The sequence below is a fragment of the Diadema setosum genome, chromosome 14 (assembly GCF_964275005.1).
Source record: "Diadema setosum chromosome 14, eeDiaSeto1, whole genome shotgun sequence".
Lineage (NCBI taxonomy): Eukaryota > Metazoa > Echinodermata > Echinoidea > Diadematoida > Diadematidae > Diadema > Diadema setosum.
This window is the reverse complement of record NC_092698.1, coordinates 30,346,794-30,366,804: the sequence shown is the minus strand read 5'-3', so window position 1 is coordinate 30,366,804 and position 20,011 is coordinate 30,346,794. Positions and strand designations below refer to the sequence as shown.

The window sequence follows — 20,011 nt, the reverse complement described above, 5'->3', positions numbered from 1 at the left end:
AAAAATGTCGATCCATACTCTCGCGCCCATCCCGTCTGATCACGGGCCCGGCCTCTCGTCTCGCTGGAAACTTTCCACGCTGACCGAATAGTTCGCGCACTCCATCAAAATCCCACAATTTCTCGCGGCATCGTTTCACTTTATGACCGAGAGATAGCTATCTTAGGCCCCCGCACACTACACGACTTTCGGTTAATACACGAATCACCGACTTTGGATCCGAAATGAAACAGCGAGTGAAGAATGCATAGTTACGCACCTTCTTCATGTTCAAGGTTGGTGAGTTGTGCCACCGAAAGTCGCGTAGTCGATATACGCGCGCATGCGATCTTTGGTATCTAGGTATATTATATTATTATGTAGAAAAATGTGCGCGTACGTACGTACGTGGAAACAATGTCAAAGATGGCGAACAATAGGGACAATAGACCTACTGACCCGGAAAATCTAACAGAATTCCTCCTTAAGCGAGGGTGCATTGTTCACAAAAATCCCGTTAACAAATATATGAACTTCATAAATGCTTTTGTGTTTGTGAATGAGCACCGGAAACGAGCAGATGCCGTGTTGGAAGGTCAAAAGTTGTGGCGCACTGCGTCTACGCAATGTGTTCTCTTCACTGAAGTTCTGGACAAAGCCCTGCTGAAGATGGAGCGTGTTAAAAATCAGAAGGGGACGATCAAATCGTTCTTCCAAGTCGTTCCAAAGGTAACTAATTTCAGTAAAATTTGAGATTCGTGTATAAATTGTTTTCTATTGGTATGTAGGCAGATTTTCTATCATATATTTTGATGGCAATTTGTATTTCAATGTTTACATGCCGAAGAATTACCCCGATTATGAAGCAGGCCTGAAGCAGGCTGTAGAGTGTGGGACTGGGAGTGCAACACGGACCGGTGGCCCAGCCGCCCGGCGCTACTGGCCGGCGGGCTCAGCCGGCGGTGCGGCTGGCTCAGCCCCGCTCAATTATTACTCTGCGCACAATTTTTAATGACTTTTGCCGCACTTTACGACCATTTTGAGGAAGTAAGAGATTTCATTTGAATTCATATTCCACCATCATAAATTGCATTAATGTAGAAAATATTCAGATACAAATTAAAATCAAACTATTTCTAGGAAAATTTGCCTACATATCTAGAATAGTCTAAGTAATAGATCAACCAGTAATGTCTACCGTTTACAGGGGAGAACTCGGGGCCCCCTGGCCTTGGTAAACTCGAAATTCAGTTCTCCTTCCTATTTCAAGAATAATCAACAGCTAATACCAAAATCCAGGAATAGTTTATGGGTTTTTGAAGCTGTTGATTGTTCTTGCAATAGCAAGAAAAACTTAATTTTATTGAGCTGAATGTTGTGGGGCCCAGTTCTCTCCCGTGTACATACGGTATAGATCTAGATCTAGATTTGTTTGAACAAGATTTGAAAGTTGGAAAAGGTGCCGCCGTGCACCACGGTGGCGTGTAGTGTGCACATATTGTCATCCTAGAAATTTTATGATTAGTCGCTGGGAGCTACCAGATCTCTTTTTCAAGAGAAGTAGAGATCTATTGTAATAAAAAATATCCCCACTTTCAGCCCCCATGATTATTGAACAAACAGGCATTATCGTGAAAATGTGACCAGGGACTACATACGGCACTGGCGGGCAATTCTTTCTGTGGCACAGATGAATACACAAAAATCCGAATAGAATGAGTCCTGTGCACGGCCAGTGCGCAATTCATAATGATGATATGTATATTTGTAGACAACCCCACCCTGGCAGCGAATCTCGCACAGCTCAATATTAAAATTGAGGGCAGCGATTTTTATGCTCGTCGATGCATTGGGGGTTCGAAACCAGCATTGTTGAATGTTTTTGCTCTGTGAGCAATGATTACATGTATGCTTTATTCCAACAAAAAATTAATGTGTTTTTAAGACATCAAATTTGAAGTACAAATGAAGTTGAAAGAGTCGTAGGAATTGTTGGCACAAACTCCTTGTAGTCCCTGGAGACCAGTAGCACGATATAGCCAATAACTGCACATTTGATTTCGGGTATTTTTTTTTTTCTTTTTGCTTTTCCTGCTTTATTTCAGGAAAGGAAGGGAACGTTATTCATGCATCCGTCTGCCACTCTGTCTGTCTGTCTGTCTGTCTGTCTGTCTCACAGAAACTTGAACCCACAGAGTACAAGACCACATCTCATTTGGAAATGAATATCAAATTGGCAACAAATATTTTCTAATTTCATTACAATTCAGTGAAACTTGATTTGTGTAGACAATATAAAAATATGAACACTTGGCAATCCTTTCCAATATATAAAGTTGCGAATTTGCACCTATAATAGTGATTTTGAATCTTTAAATGTTGCCAATTTTAAGGATTAGCAGCTTATGTTGCCTTTAAAAAATTCCTGCGAGCCATTCTAACATATGACTGTGACAAATGAGGGCTCATATTTTACAGAATATTTTTCTTTCTTTTGGTACATAATTCTTAATAATTTTTTAACATCTTGGTGTGGTCAAGTACTCAATATGTTTTTTTTATAGAAAGGGGAATTAAACTCGGACATCTATCTGCATTCAATATATATATGCAGAAAAATTAGAGAAAGAAAATGGTGATTTTTTTTTTTTATACATCAAAATCGGATATCTTTTCAAGAGTTATCAATTTTCAATGTTTTGCTATAAGAATTTGCGTTATGGCCACCTATGAGGATCCTTGATTTTGGCAACTCTCCTAATATCAGTGTATTAGAGTTTGGACAACTCTCCACACAGATTACCACTATTTTTCATTTTTATGAAAGGACAGAATAAGCAAGAATAAGAATAACAAGCAAGGGGGAAATGTATACTCTTGATTAAAAAAATTGTGAAAATATGTGTACAAAACGAATGGAGAGTTGTCCATATCACAGAAATTGGCTCAGTGGCCAACTCAAGGATCCCCTAGGTGGCCATTACGCAGATTTGGTAAAACTTTGAAAATTGATAACTATTGAATGGATTATCTGATATTGCTCAAACTTTCACCATTTTCTTTCTCTGATTTTTCTGCATATAATAAAAATGCACATAGGTGGGTTTAATTCCGCTTTAACCTTGGTCATAACTTTTGAATGTGAGCAGATATGGCTTTCATATTGTATATGACCAGCAGCAAGACCTTGCACATTATACCAAAACTTTTTTTTTTACTTTTGACCCTTGACCTTGATGTTTGACCCACTTTCAAAAACTAACATTGAACATGATTTGTCTTTATTTCAGGCAGCAACTGTGGATCAAGATTTGCATGACAATGGCCAGCCAGAAAAAGAGCCAGTTCTTGTGACAGTTCAGGTGCCAGAGGAAACGGTTGGTTCTTCTCAGATGAATACAAGCACAGTTCAAAATCACATTTTGGATGGACAAATAACTGCTGTATCATTCCTCTGTCAAAAATTGAAAATCTCTTCAACGGAACTACTCACTGAGGACGTGAAATCTCATCCAGAATTTATGAGAGCTCTGACGTCAGTGTCGGCTTCAGCTATAGATTATTTCCCTCTAGTTGCTTCGTGGCAGAAACAGCAAATTTTTGTGAAGAAAGGTTCTGTTGTTTCACAAAGGCAGCAGAAGGCAGAGTCCAGTATCAGTGAACTGTCGCACCATTTGACACAGCTTGCGCAACTAAAAGTAGTAAGCGGGAATCTTGGTCTCCAGCTTAAGTCCTGTCAGCAGAAACTGACGAAAATGCTGGAAATGCTTCCTGTTCTGTTCAATGCAAAGACTGCCCTAGAAACAGCAATTGACAGTCTGCAGGCTAGTGTTCGAGCACAGAATGCCAGGAGGTTCAATCGGCTGACGGGCAACTCTGAATATAAACTGCTTGCCGGGAATTCTCTAGGCCTTAGTTGGGAGAAAGCTGTAGAGAAAATTACCGAAATGGAATCCAATGGGGACAAAAGTCTCTTCGATCCACTGAATGCTATGCAGTTGTACTCATTCCCTAGCCTAAAGGACATGTGCCATCGCTCTGACATGCTGGGGATACCAGGCCATGTTTTAGCTGAACATTTCAAGTTGACAGACGACAAACTCAAGAATGCTGTTGATGAACTCTTGGATATGTTTCCATTGCTGTGTGTTGCCAGAGGGGGACATTACGTTCTTCTAGACTATGTTGAGTTGGTATTCAGACCCAATCTTGTGTATGAGGTCCTAACCCTGGATTCTGTTGATAAGACCGAGGACTTGCCAAGCACGCAGCAGTCAGATAATGGTTCAGAAGATGGCATTTTTTTCTATCAGAAATCAGGACAAACACCACTGCAAGAAAAGTACCCACAGCTGCTTGATGTGATGATGAACTTTGTACAGCTACATGGTTTTGGTGCACACATACGCAGGCGAACTGGGACTGCAACCTCCTGTGGAGTCACCCTCGATGATGTCCGCAAACACCTTCTGGAAAATGTGGAGGGGTTGGATACTATATCGCGGACGAAAGTGTACTACTTGATGAAGCCTGCAAGAGTCAACTCAAGGGAAGCTGCCAGACACAAGGACGCACTTGATATACGTGTTGGGACGAAGTCATGTGATGTCAGCAAAGACAATCCAAATGCACATGAATATTTTGCCACTGTCTCGAACGTGCGACAGATGTGTGCAATGTATCCAGATGAATGTGTAGCATTTTCATGTGACAGCAAGGCCAAGATCCATATTGGAGGACAAGCTGTGTCCAGATACCACCAGCTGAGAACATTTTTTCCTGGCGATGATACCCCACACTATGCTGACCATGATTTTCCAGTCCCTGGCTATCTAATCGAACCTGATGGCTACCTGCAACTTCAGATGAAAGAGGCTGAAGCCCCAAGCACTAAGGACAAATGTGGCAGAGATGTGGTGGAAGTCCCTTCCACTGGTCCCCTCTGGGTTTTCAATCGGACTGTGAAAAACACTTCCACAACTATCGAAGACCATATGAATGATCTGAAAGTGATAATGAAGGACAATCCCAGTCTAGACAAGCCCATCTTGGTACTTGTAACTGACGGCGGCCCAGATTGGACACCTAAAACGAATCTGAATGAATTCTTCCTTGGTAAGCTTTGGAAGGAGGGAAAGTATGACATGTTGATCAGTACGTGCATGCCAGCTGGTCTCTCTCGCTACAATCCAATTGAGCACCTCTGGTCTCCATTGTCGAAGTTTCTGGCAGGTGTGTCTCTCCCGGCATGCCTGCCAGGTGAGACGGTTCCACCTGCTCTTCAGAGTATTTCACCTGACGAGAAGTTGGAAAAGGAGACAATTGTGTTCGAAAATGCTCTGAACCGTCTGAACATGTACTGGGATGGGAGAGTCCACGATGGATTCAGGATCACTTCTAAAGCTGTGTTACCCAACGCAGGTGATGAAAATGGGACATACACTGTTGTTCGGAACATGTTCCACTCCAGTCTACGTGGAATCCGGGAGTCTTCAGATTTGTCTGAGGCCCATGATGAGTGGAAGTACATCTCTGCGCATATGGACAGGAGAAGTGGCTTTGTGTGCTTCCGCAAGGGCAGTTGTGGAGAAAGCACATGTAAGTGCATGGAAGATGGAGTCCGGGCTTCAAAAGTGTGGAAGATGCCAAGTGGTGACAAATGGCTGTTCCCTCCAATAACCCCTGACCCTGAACACCCAGGCCATTACAAGACACTCCGCCAGCTGGAAAGATCGTTGGCCTTCAGTAGTCCAGATCAGCACTTGAAGAACTTTGAAGCTCGCAGCTGCACTCACTGCAGGTATGATTATTGTGCTGCATATAATTTCTAATAAATTTTTTTCTTTACTTACTACTGTTTAATGTCATATGCAGTGTGAATAAAAGACACTGTATATGATATCAGTGATCTATAGTTCATTTTTGAATAGGTTTCTCAGCACACCACTAGTTTTATTTTCTCTGCACTGGTGTGTTTTCACAGAACACAGAAGTCTATACAATCTTGAAATATGGACTAAAGTTCCTAGTTAGTTGCTCATTCAAGTTCATTTCAAGTTCATTTCAAGTTAATTTTTCCACAAATCAAAATATAAACACAATATGAAATATTAAACACAATTATACAAGTATTCATTATCTTTCATATTCTCCATTTATTTGTTGCTCATTTTCATTTCAAGTACATTTTCCACAAATTGAAATTACACAATACAGAATAATATAATTATACATGTATTCAATATCTTTCATATTCTCAATTTATTTGTTGCTCATTTATTCATTTCGAGTTCATTTTTCCACAAGTTAAAATTACACAATTCAAAACAATATAATTATACTGTACATGTATTCAATATCTTTCATATTCTCCATTTTTTGTTGTTGCTCATTCATTTCCTTTTTATATTTGGAATAAAAATTGAATTGCTACTGATACAATACATGCATAGACCATTGGACAACAGGGGCGAAAGAGTTTTAAAAAATCAAAGCAATAATAAACTCTATGTGTTTAATATAGCCCAGCCATCACAGAAGAGATTTGCCCTGAAATACATGAACATAGTACAGAACTGTGTGGTTGCTCTACATTTTAAAATAAACCCAGTGGGCTACCACATTTTGGAAATCAGTAACCTACACTGTGACTGAAGAATATGTTGTTGCAGATATATATAATTTTATAATAGTGACTTTTTCATCCTAGCTGTGGCTATTCAAATTAACTTCTATCTCCCAGCAGTGTATTAATTGCCCCATGGGCACATTATTTCTGCATATTTCTGCCCTCCTGATCTTGTGCTCTAAATACAGAAACTAATGTGGCCTTCTCTTTCCTTTACTTTCAGATACATTTTCACCAGCAAAGCCGATGAAGAGAAGCACACCAAATTGATCCACGGTGGAGTACGTGCTTTGAGGGATGCCAATCAGGACAAGGCCAGCCACAGATGCCCAGTGTGTGACCAGAAGTATCCCACTCGGTATCGACTGCTGAAGCACCAGGATGAGGAGGGACACAAACTGAAGAAAGGCAGACCAAGCAAGAACTAAGGAGGGAAACAAACTGGAAAAAAAAAAACAGACCAAGCAAGAACTGAACACAGTGAAAATAAAGCTACGGTCACAAATGGCCCTGCGAACGCCATACGAATGATTTTTGTCCCATTGTGGCTGTACAAATTAGTCCTTCGTACGGCGTTCGCAAGGACCTTTGTGACCGTAGCTATAAAATGTGGGGGAAAAAATCAACATTTTCTTCGTACACTTTTGGGGGGGAGGGGGGGGGGGTCTTGAAAAGTGTATGGTTTGTACACTTGTGAAAATGTTGATAATTGTGAATGACCCCTAAATATGTCTAAAATCTATATCTAATCAATACCAGAATCAAATCACACTAACATTAACAATAACTATATTTGTTAATTAGTAATTTGTCTTGATGAATATCCTATTTTAAAATGTTTGCTTCACTACACTGTCACTGCACTGGTTGTAGCAGAATACATTGAACAGAAAGTTAGAAACTGTCACTGTCAGTGTCAGAAACTAAACACTACAAATATAAACAGAGAACAAGGCTGTAACTACATTGTAAGTGTAACTGTGAGTGTTTATAGCAAATTGTTTATACTAGAAGTCTACATACTAACTAGCCTAACAGTAAAATATTGATGTTAAAGTGTAACTCACTTGTACTGTAACTTTTTATGAGTTTGTACAAGGTCCAAGGACATAAACTTTATTTGTGAAATTGTAACTGTTAATTGTATTTGTGACAGTACCCAGGGTCCCAGGGCTGCCAACTCGCACACATTGAGCGTGAGACTCACGCTCACTCAAGCAATTCAACCAGTTTTGACTGTCTTACTCTGATTAACAAAATCTCATGCTAAACCCCCCAAATGGAATGTACAATTGTACCTACATGAATACAAAAATAAATATATCTCTAAATTCTCTGATATTCCGAATATCGATAGGCCCAAGCCCAAAAATTCGAGATTTTCCCGTGTGGGTGTAAACTTTAAGCTTAACCAATAATAATCATTTTTGGTTCACGCACAAAGACGAGCTATTGTGTTACGATTGGTTTCTACCTATGCCACGTGAGCGTAGCTTGTACTTTTGGCAAATTACTACAATGTAGTACAGTACATGTATGGCTATGACGTGTGCTTTACATTGCTTTACGTACACTGACAGTGTACGTTCGACTTACATACATATTGTACGTACGTACACGGTGTGTACGGCCACACAGCAGGCCGCCAGGCACCAGCCAGGAGGTCGCTCCGCTCCCTCGCAGTGTCTTAGCCAAACTCTCACTCGAGGTTGGCAACCCTGCAGTATCGTAGCCTCCCCTGCATGGTTTCTGCTAGGTTCAATCAACTTCAAACATAGTCTTTGCATTGGTCAAACTATCTACTAGTATACGGTTACACTTTGTAGGTCCTACAATGTACCTATATTTCATTTCATTTCATTATATTGTCCTTATTCGTATTTACAAAAGTTAGATCATGACAACATGCTTCTTATCATAAGTTTTAATGCTCCAAACGAAAGATAGCAGTGAAAAACTGTGTTCAAGTACAGCTGTATGCCTGTAGCTGTACAGCTATAGGCCTAGTCCATACATTTGTATGCATTTTTCTCCATTGTGAGGTTTCATTACTAAACCAAAGCCAAGGCTAAGCCGAAACAGTACAGCACTTTTTATTGTAAACAGTACACGCATACCACACACATTATTGATATTGACATACCGGTACCGACGACTTTATATCAACTTTGTTATGTTACGATCCGGCCCAACGTACTGTACGTATAACACAGCTGACGCAGCAGACTATATTGCACGATGAGATCAAAACAACCTGCCATATGGCCATATGCATTGCAACTTGCTATACATGAAGCTTAGAGTTTTAATATTTCTTCATCAAAGCATATTCATAAATACCAAATATTAAACAAAATAATATATGAATAATTTAAAATACTGTTATATAATATTTTCAGACATTTTAAAATACTATTGCTTAGATTGCTGAAATTGGCACCATAGTGCAAATAAACAGAGACTGGAGCCAGATACGTACGTACATACACCACACAGCTCTACTGTTGTGTCGCCGCGACCGGTAGGGGAGATTTTCATGCGCATGGCTGGTTGTGCGGTTTTGTGCGTGCACCCATTCGGCCCCATTCGGTAGGTATTCGGGCGTCCATGTTGAAATTACAGTGGACAGCTCTTTTTTTCTCTCTCTGCTTTTCTTTTATCATTCTCTCTATACATATGTATATACACTCTTATCCTTTTTTTTGTTTTTCATCCAAGAGTCTCATTTAAAGGTGTCAATTTTCAATGTGATTTTTTACTGGTACATCCTGTGTATGTACATATTCATTTTACAGTGTATATTATGTTTTACAATTTTGTAACGCTGTCATGAATTTCACTTCTTGATTCTCGTTTCTAAGTCAAATTTTATGCTGTTAGCTCACACTGTCAGTCTTTGGACTTTTGATGAGTAACACTAAATACCAAATTGAATGAATGAATGAAAGAATCCTTCCTTCGTGAATGACTTTGATGTTGGCAGTAGTGACAGCTGCGGTAAAAGGGGATGAAATATTAGAAAATCACTTTGGTTAATAAAGAGAAAGTTAGGAAACAAAGGTCTGTCAATGAAACTGCAGCTGGATGGGATTATTCTCGTACATGGAAGAAAATGAAGAGAAATATACATGTAGAAACAATTGCGCTGCGAAAGAACCAGATGAAAAAAAAAAAAAAGAGAAAGCTGAAGATGAAAGGGCATTGAATCAGTTCCTTCAAGCTGCAAGTCTGGCAGGTCGCCAAAGAAGAGGGAATTCGAGCAGTAGGAAGAAGATTCGACATCCCGGAGTCCAACATCCATTGATGGAAGGCAGAGAAGAAGACATTGAAGAATGCACCAAAGATGCAGAAGGCTTGTCGGGGGAAATCAGCCAAGTTGCCTGAGATGGTGACTGAGAAAAGAAACTTAGGGCACACAGGACACAAGAAGGACCGTTTCACGGTTATGCTGTCATGCACCGCAGACAGCAGAAAGCTGCCACCCTTTGTTGTCTTTAAGAGGAAAACCCTCCCAAAAGAGAAGTTTCCTCCAGGAGTCATTGTTCGGGCACAGCAGATGGGGTGGATCTTATCCAGTAGGCAATCCAAAGGTTATCACTTCACACTTTCAAGACATATCAGCGTATTACGGATTAATCAGGTGCAAAGTATTGCCACCTAAAAACCTGCTCCATCCAGACCTGTCCATCAAACTGAATGGAAAGTTAATGTTCCCCCTTAGTTACGTATGTGCTAACAATAGACAGATTAGCGAGTGCAATCATACAGACCATGAGAATGTGCTCTGTAGCACATGGGTTTCCCTTGAACTTCAAAAGGCTATGGAGAAAGGTTATAAGGTAGTGGACGTAGAATCTGTGCAGTATTTTCCTGAACAAACTCTGTTCAATGCAAGCATGAATACAGAGATGTTCATGCGTTACATAAGCACATGTCTCAAAATCAAGCAAGAAGCCTCTGGATGGCCTGATTAGGTCAAGTCCAAGAGGACAGGATACTGTACATTCTAGAGTATGAGAAAAATGAAGGAATTTCGTTAGAACCCAACAAAGTTCTAAAAAATAAGGGCTTGCGATCTCTCTCAACATTAATGTTGAACTCTTTCAGGGAGAGGTTTGGAATGCGAAATAATTTGCCTAGTGTAGAAGCAATTGATTGTCCTAAAAAGATGCTAACTTGCGATGAAATTGTGGTGACTGATGTGAATTTCGTCATGGAAGAAGAGTAAGAAGTCAAATCGGTAAGGAGAGAAGAATTCGAGGAGGTAGCCGCAAGATCGAACGAAGTGATAGCCGCATTCACAACTGCTCAAATGCCCTTAAAGTTGTAAGATGTACTAGATCGTCTAGGCAACTGCGTACTCTACTTTGACACGGATAGCATCATATACCTAGAGAGAATGCTCAGAGAATGCACAGAAATATGCAAAAGCTGGATCAGATCACAAAAAGGCATGGGAAATGTTCCGGATTCTTTTTCATGAACAATTCAAGAACTTGTTCTGCCATATGTGAGGGATTGCCGTTCTGCAAATACAACGGCAACTGCAGACGGTTTTCTCTGAAGGAGCAAAGGAGTGCAGAATCCTCGGTTAAAGTATTTGCAGGAGCAAATTCTCACCTACACCTCAGCTATCATGAATTTACGGAATGGGATTCGACACAACTTGGCACTTGTACTGGCAGGTAATTTAATCACATGTTTAGATGTATACATTTGCCTAAATGCATTATGAACAAACAGCAATCACATGTAAAAGGCTTTTACAATTTTGTGATACACTGTAGTCTTACAGTATGATAGTAGGTGTGTAACTCTTTCAATCCTGAACTTATAGCGCACATAACTCAGGCAAAAAATTTTTGGCCCTTGGCCCTGGATGAAGCACTTCAACACAAAGTGTGAAAATGACAAGCCAGGGGGAAAAAAAGAGTAAATGCTTTTGTAATATCTGGAGAAAAAGAAAGCAAGAGTGAGCAAAACAGTGTCTCCAGGAGAATCAGACAGAATTAAGCCCTTTACTAGATTTCAATTCTTTCCTGTGCTGAAGATTACAGAGATGACTGCACAGGGGGTGGAATGAGCATCTGTCTTCGGGCTAAAGGTTTGGTTTATTTTTGCACCTCATTTTTCTTCTTCAAGGAGAATGGTTAGGGATGTGCCATACACAAATGTAGATGGGTACTTTCATGATATTTGGAGAAAGAAATATTTCAAAGTAAGTCCTGTTGGATCTCTTGGACATTAAACAAAATTTTCTTGAAAACTTAACATTTCCTATAAATTAAAGTCTCTTTGCATCCACAGGAATGGTTAGTCGAATGCATTCCAGTTACAAATCTGAGATTGCAATAAAGAAAAAAATACTTGTGTGGCATGTGCTGTGCACAAAGTTTTATGAGAAGTGAGCCCACTCTTTGGTTGCTCCAGTGGTGTGGAAATCCATATACCTCTTTGAGATTAACCTATCTGAATGAACTTTTTCAGTCTCTATTTAAAATTGTTGTTTTTGAGAACTTCTTTACTTCAGAATAACTTGTTGAGGCATAGTCTCTACCTGTTACTGTATACGCTATTATTTTCTTAATTAGCGTATGGTGACATTTTCGCGTGTTGTTAAATTCGCGGGCCAATGGAGTTTTGCGAAATTCACGAAAATTAAACCCTCGCGAAAATAACAGCTTATACAGTACTTTCTTTATTGTCTTTTCATATAGATTCTAAAAGCACATAAATACCCCACAGCAATCCTATGTGCTCTACAAAACCTGTATCATACAATTTAAACTTCTACCTTCCTAGTAAAATGGTGACCAATGCCTATCAACAGCAATTGTATCTCAGAGCACTGATCAACAATAAAATGCCTTTGTCACATTAAAAGGAGTTACCACATAAAGGAGGCAAAACCATGGTTACCAGATCAAAGAAAAACAAAGAAAAATACCGGGTACTCCATAGGCACGGTCACATTATGCAAAACTACACATAATTTCAATACCCAGTATTTTGCTTCATGTAGTTGAGGCAGTGTAAGTGCAAACTACTGAAGAAGTTACAAACAAAACTTTCAGCTTGCATTTGGGAAGTTTCTCACTTCTTGGGGAAACTGTGTGTAGTTTTGTGTAGTGTGACCACGCATGGCTTAAACTTTGAGAAGTTTGTGATGCCATAATAGATCCATTCATGCTGTTTATGCACATTGTGCATTCTTGCGTATGCTGTTGCACATTGCTGTGCATTATTTCCTGCCACATGCTGAAAGTACAGGTAGTCTCCTACCACTGAAACTAATTTCAATTTTGTCTGTTGTAGTATGACCGCATGCTCAAAGTTCTGAAAGTTACCAGGAGCAAACTACAATTTTGTATAGCGTGACTGCAGATTACAAGAGCTGAATAGGGTCAGTAGAGATGATGCAGTTTTCAAGGTTTGCAGCTGTGTGTATCTGCAGTACAAATACTCTAGTTTAGCTGCACCATGTAATGATGCAATCACAGTATAAGTCACTGAACATTCTGATTTCAAACACTACTTCATTTGTATGAGTTATTTGGAATGAAGGTGACCTTCATAATCACAAAAGCTGGAAGACATTGCACATAATTCTACATTAAAAATCTAAATTTCACATAGCTAAATTATAATGTACTGCTTATGAAATGTTTTGCAATAGAGTATTTTTTTTTTTCCTGTCATTTTTTTTTCCTGTTATGTGTTTCCAAAGGATCAATTACAAAATAATCTTTCAGGAAAAATTATCACTCTCCAAATGCTTAAAAAGCACATGTATACTGGAGTGTAAGATTTGTCAAATGTCTCCACACCTGCCCCTTACATTTCTTTTGTGTGGCATCGTCATGACAACCCAAGGGCCTTGTCGAGGAAGGAGGCAAATTTGGATGGGTCGCCAGGAGGGAAGGGCTTCAGCTGCGAAAAGTCCATGGACTCCAGGTCTGCTGCCAGTTTACTGGAGGACAGCAAAAAACAGAGTGTGATACCATGATTTATCAAACATGCCATGTCATTGTGAGGAACAGGTGTACAAAACAGACTGGTTTTGTAATGTATTCAAATTTCATGCATGTTTTGTTCACAAAAGTTGCCCTTAGCAACCACAATGCTTGCCCCAAGACTTGCTTTAGGCTGCGTTCACTTAGAAGTATACTATTTGGGTATTTGGGCTCGTTTTTCAAGGGCACGCGAATAGCTTGAATCGAACGATAGGATTTCCTCACACCGGTTCACATAGGAGGGCACTGTTCGAAAGTACGGAATAGCTGCGAAAAGTATAGCAAAGTGGGAATCGAGCTTGTTCGATTTTCTTGCAGCGTATACCGTCTCTCGTTTATGAAATAATGACAATTTTGGTCTGGATTTGCCCTTTAGCAAAAATAAGCATGTAGACCGACATTCTGATGCAGTTTAGAAATTGTTAATAAGATTTGCTAGGATGTAGGAGGAAGAAATCCTCACTGCATGGGATGGTGAGTTGACGGTGCGGGTGATGGTGTATTCGGGGCCCGAATAGCGAACAGCGAATACCGAATACTTCTACAAAATTGTATGTGAACGCAGCCTTACCTACACGTAGCTACAACTCAGTGTATTCCTGTCTAAGGAACTTTAATGGGAGGGAGCAGGTGAACAAAAATGCTTCGCTAACAGGTTGTAGAAAGAAACATCCATAAATAAGCCAGTTCGGAGTTAGCTCATGGGCACATTGGTACAAATGACTTTTCTTTTTCCTCAGTCGGATAGGGGCACTTCACTCGTTTTCAGAGTGACATGATTTATACGCTTTACGTAACAATTTATGAGATTCATCAATCCTGTTCACACAAAGAATGAACTTGCGTGGACCAGAATAATCCATCAATTAACAGTTGGGAAAGCATCCATTTCATTATTTTGTATTGAATGTATTAATAATCTCTTTCTACTTATATTGCCAAATACCATTTTTGCTGTCAGGTGGATGCGCTGGCGAGCAGCAGTTATAAGGATTGCATGAATAATCATTACACCAGCGATGCTTATCCCAGTGAATTTAAAAACCAACATGCCTGTTGGTACAAATTACCTTTTTTTTTTCAATGCACAATGTGGAACTGCAAACTGACTTATTGTAATGAATTACAGAAAAACTCTACTGTGAGAAGAAAAAAGTGTGTAATATTGCCTTACATGTTTAAAGTCTTCATGGAGATGCTGACTAAAACAGCAACATACTTCATGAAAAAGCAAGAAGGGACAGCCGTAAGCTTGCAACTAAGCTGTGTAAACCAAAGGAGCACTCAGCAGGCAGCAATGCAACGATGATATCAAATATCATGTGTATACACTGAAATGGGCAATGGCTTGAGCACAGAAGCAATGTGCGATCAAGCTAATCATTATACAATGCATGTGACCATGGCCCCAATGGGAAACCATTGTAACAACATATGGTTCTTTTCTATGAGGGATAGATCTCTCCATAAGACACATTCTGTGTAAACTGCATTCAACCTTTGCTTTGTCTCCATCACTCAGATTGTGTACATCACTGAACTCTGGGCATAGCTTGCATGTAGTACAGGGGTACAAATCTGTAACAAAGGCAGATGTTAATGTAGAAGAATCTGCACACTAGATGAAACTACCTGTACAAGGTGTACTTAGGAAACCATGAACATGTCAAAGCAAGTTGTACAGTACTGAAGTTCTCTCACCCCTTTAAGTTTATACCATCGTAAAAAAGAAATGCATGGACACGCTTCTGTAAATAGTTTCAAAGCAGCTCTGATTTTGCCATACATCTTTCTTTTTTTTTTATCAATTAAATTTCAGTTAATAATTCTTTTTCTTTTTTTACTACTTACTGCATTTTACACTTCCAAATCTTAGCTCCTTGTAAAATTTGCCAAATTTTCACGCATGCAAAAATTTATGGTTTTACAGTACCATTTAAAGAATGGTTTAGCTTTAACGCTGGGAAATACACGCACTACTTTCAAGTTTTTGAAATGTCTAGCAAGCATTTTCAACCTTTATTTCATAGTTGGATATTTGCACAATATTAGAGACTGTGGTAACATGGAATTTAAAAAAAAAAAAAATGGAGTCACAAGTTAAAGGTCCTGTTTACCTTTGGGAGCAGTGATTTAAAAAATGTTCAAGCTATCAGTTTTGATGCATATGTGTAGGTCAGTTGTATCACAAAACATCCTACCATATAAACATTTTTGAATAAAGCCCAATATATAAGGAGATATCACTATTTTTCTCATTAAACCGTAACTGTAGATGGTTTAGTGTGGAAAGATTTTTACTATAACTATTGTTCTCACTTTGTATACTTAACAATACTTAACATCAATTATACTGGTTCAAGTTTTTACATTGGTTGTTTCTATCCCTAACTCACATTTTAGAACTATTTTGAAGCACTAAGGCTGGGTTTTTGTTTTATCTGCAAAAGGTAAATTATGCCTTTAAGCAGTGCCTTTGATGGTTCAAGTAGTGTACAAGACCTGGTACAAGCATCCACACTACCATATCTCACCTTGGTGTGGTATAGAGGAGGTGCTGGTCTTTGTAGAGTTGATCGGCAAGCTCGAGCTGATGGTTCCCCATGAGGAGCTCATTGATAACCACCAGGAGGGGCTTGTTGGCTCCAAGGGCCTCCAGACAGCTGCCAGCACCTGGGCAAGAAGGTTTCAACCAAACAGTAATGGGAGAGCATCTGCTTTTTTACTTGCACTAGCACTGAGTAGTTCTTATATCTAACAGCTTCATCTTGTTTGAATGCGCCACATATGCACTACACTTACCAGGCAAACAGTATGTAATACACCAGAAGGTGGACTGTACTTCACAAGAAGAAAAAGAAGGAGAACTGCATCTTCCAGATAATGAGCCTCATACCCTTCATTTCACTAAGAAGCCCCACTCAATGATGATAATCTGGAAGTGTTGTGCTCCACATGCAGGAACCCTCCGTTCTTGTGCAGTGAACATTCACATGCGATCTTGATGTGGGAGGCAAAAAGTGGAGCTACTGCCACCACTGACAGCTGCACTGTCCCAAGCAAGGTAGTACAGTGCAGCATTTGTTTAATTCGCCCTACAACTTGGCCTTCTAGGGGGATTATCTCCTTTGGGCTTTACAAGAAGAAGGAGTGTCCTACAGGAAGACCATTGTGAGCTTTAATAGGGCGATTACATAATCCCTGATTCACTTACCTCACAGCACATTGTTGCCCATCCACAAGCAAGGTGCAGTGAGGTGTTAAGTTTTGTTACAAAGTTTGGTAACTCAGCTCAGTATGCATACAATCCCTTGTACAGTCTGAGTTGCTGTTACACCCTGGATGCATGTCATTGCAATGGAATCTTTATCCTTATTCTCCAGCATTTCATACATTCTATTCCCATAATAAATGGAGCTGCAGCATGGAGAGCACTGAAGTGCTTATGTCTTTCGCCACACTATGAACTCCCTTGAATATTTGCAAGGGACATAGTAAAGTTATATCACATGTTCAAACACTAAATCCCTCTTTCCAGACTTGGAATGTTTTTCTGTGGTTTGTCCCACCACATTCCACAGCCATACAACACAAATGGTATGAAAACTACAGTGCTCTATCAGACAAATGCAGGTTTGGAAAAAAAAATGGATTGGTCAAATGTGCATTGGAGTTACAAATGTGTCATTTAAAATACTGCAGTCACTTGTTTCATAAAAACATTGTTCGAAACAGAACAGACTATGAACTTTGACACTGCTATTTATCAAGGTATCACACTCAAGATTTTTCCTTCAAATAAGAATGCTTTTTGCCCCAACAATCAGAATTTTTATTGGTTTTCTTGACTTTGAGTACGCCTGCCTGACTTCATCAGGGTTATGCTGTGATGAGTGATTTTTATGTCTTCATCAATTCTACAGGAACTTACCTGCATGACTGATGATTAGGTCTGCACCTCTGATATCTGCAGTAATTGAGTCTTTGTACCTGAATGCCTCTAGGGTGAAATCTGGCTGATCAAGTAATTTTGGCTCGAACTGCCCTCTGCCATACTGAACACACAGCCTTGTGTAGCCTAGTTTCTTCAGGACCTGTGAAAAAGAAAGAATAAAACATGATGATAAACATAATGTTTATAAGCACTTAACTATACACAGCCCAGTCGCTGTATAAATAGCGACAGGGCTGTACCAGAGCGGCCCCGAACACAGAGCAAGCTCAGCACGAATTTTACGATCACGTTGAGTTTTGATACTTGACATATTGTACTTTTTGTCACCTCAAACTCATTAAATGTAATCTTAATTAATGACACTACATAGCTATGTTATCGATATTGACATGATACACATTTCACAACTTACAAAAAAATGAAGATTATATGCAGCATGTGCAAAAGGTACATCTCAAAATCGGGAGTTACGCGATCTGAAGGCACTTTTAAAGGTTACGCTGTTGACCATACTGCTACTAAAGAGCTCACGCACACAATAGATCGCTGCACTTTCAGTCACGCACGCGCACGAATAATTTGCAGAGTGGTCAATGCGCCATTTTGAATTCTGCAACGATGAACCCCGATGGTCAGGGATTGCACTAGAAAGTGTCATTTTTTTTTGTTCCATGGACTCATCATGAGGGCCCTCTATGGACTTATGTACCTTCTGGAGTTCTGTAATATAAGCATGCACTTTACGTGAGTAACGTATAAATTCTTATAAGTAACATATAAATCTTTATAAGTTTTGTAGTTGTGTTGTGGTTCCCTGATGTGATGGCAAGGCCCCGCCCGTCTGACGCCGTGCAAAGCATGGCGTCTGGTCGGGCTAGCAAGCACTGTGATGTACTGTACATACCATATTTATTCTGCAGGGTTTTATATATCTTGCAAAATCTTGCACGCTGGGGTGTTATTCATCACTTTAACACCATGCAAAAAAGTCAAAGAACAGGGGGCATACTCTGCAAGACATAAGGTTAGTTAGTTCTAGAGCTTTTCTAAGATGAAGAGATAACACTGTCTAAACAACAGAAATTTTCATGACATGAAACTAGTGCAACAATAAACACATGAATTATTTGCTTGTGTGAAACTGTATTTTTACACAGATTTTCTAACCTTTTCTAACTGAAAATTGAGATGATTTGGCTCAATCAGATTTGGAGAGATTCTAAGACTTTAAAGGCCTTAATGGAAGCGTTCGGGCTGGTCAACAGAGTATTTCTAAATTTATACATCCAAAACAATGAAAATAGTGTCTGAATCTACAATACAATAAATTTCAACGATCATGACGATGATAACGCAATGTCAGCTTTGTACCACCTCTCTGGTTACTCTAGTCTCTACTAGTCCTACTAAATTAGTATCCCTATTACGCGTTGACGGTTAGTCCCATCAGCACGTCGGCCGAAACTTTGGTGACGTTTAATGTTGCCTATTCAAAACCTACTGTGACGACGTCGCCACTCGTGACAACTTCAACCAGTGAATCGAAGCTCGTAGTGCCAACGGTGACGAAGACTGTTTTCCCTGCGTCGCCCATTGTTAAATTGGTTCCTTCTAGCACCTCCCTGGTTCCTCTTGACTTGCTTTGTTGAAGCTCCAAACAAGAAAGGTAAACTGGGATGATGATTTATCGGAAGGAATTCGACAATGACAGCGTTTCTCGCTCTCAGCATGCATCTAATAAGGGGGGTCGCGGGGATCGATCCCGGGATTAGGAGTCCAGTAACAGTAGTGGCATTACAACAGTCCTACGCTCTTTGATGTAAACACGTGCTAGAATAGACGTGTGGTGCGAGTGCTAGTGCTAGTGCGAGGATACCTAGCAGCTGGCTAGCTGTGGACCGCGGTGCAGTGAACATGTATTGTGCACACGCGTACGGTGGACCCCGTGCGTGCTTGAGGCGAGGAGGTGAAGGCACTGATCTCACCAGTGGGTGAAGGGTACGGTGCAGAAGAATCTATATCTATGGAATGCCGAAGGAGACAATACTAGAGAAAGAAAGAAGGGAAACGCGGGAGGAGAGAGAGAGAGAGAGACAGACAGGAGAAAGACATGTAGAAGAAAATGATAAAGAGAAAGTACGACAAAGGGGAAAACATAAACATATGATTTTGTTACAAGATTTAGAACTAGCACTTCTTGATACCTTGATACCTTGATGTAGTAATCCCTTGAAGCAGCTTGTACATGAAGCTATACTGGGATGAACTCGAACTGTGTGTCATGAGGGGGTGTCATTCAGTGTATGTACAGATGTCTCACTATCATACAATAAAATGTGAGTATAGGTGCTCAGTGCGAGTAAAAACAGCGTCGATCCTCTTACACAGTGGCTGATCCAGCAGGAGGCTGCATTGCCCTGAGGATGGGCAAAGCAG

At 40.0% G+C, this 20,011-nt stretch overlaps 2 protein-coding genes across 6 annotated transcripts in view; one reads left to right on the top strand and one right to left on the bottom strand.

The window, feature by feature from the left end:
* LOC140237911 (UDP-N-acetylglucosamine transferase subunit ALG13-like) overlaps positions 1–19,297 on the bottom strand; it is a 43,218-nt gene extending 23,921 nt beyond the window's left edge. For 2 of the 5 annotated variants that reach the window (XM_072317843.1, XM_072317840.1), the window contains exons 1-4: positions 19,077–19,297; positions 17,552–17,714; positions 16,155–16,293; positions 13,446–13,577 (exon numbers count right to left, since the gene is read on the bottom strand). In XM_072317843.1, the coding sequence (XP_072173944.1) occupies positions 13,466–13,577; positions 16,155–16,293; positions 17,552–17,714; positions 19,077–19,169 (507 nt within the window). In that variant the 5' untranslated portion in view covers positions 19,170–19,297 and the 3' untranslated portion in view covers positions 13,446–13,465. Of the gene's footprint in view, positions 1–5,646; positions 7,049–11,292; positions 13,578–16,154; positions 16,294–17,551; positions 17,715–19,076 lie in introns of those variants that run through there. The other 3 variants (XM_072317842.1, XM_072317841.1, XM_072317839.1) reach the window with 3 other exon arrangements.
* Positions 3,128–7,035, top strand: LOC140237909 (uncharacterized). Its single transcript, XM_072317837.1, has 2 exons — positions 3,128–5,779; positions 6,831–7,035. The coding sequence occupies exons 1-2, from the start codon at positions 3,216–3,218 to the stop codon at positions 7,033–7,035; spliced, it is 2,769 nt and encodes a 922-aa protein (XP_072173938.1). The 5' UTR covers positions 3,128–3,215.
* Positions 19,298–20,011: the final 714 nt, after the last annotated feature.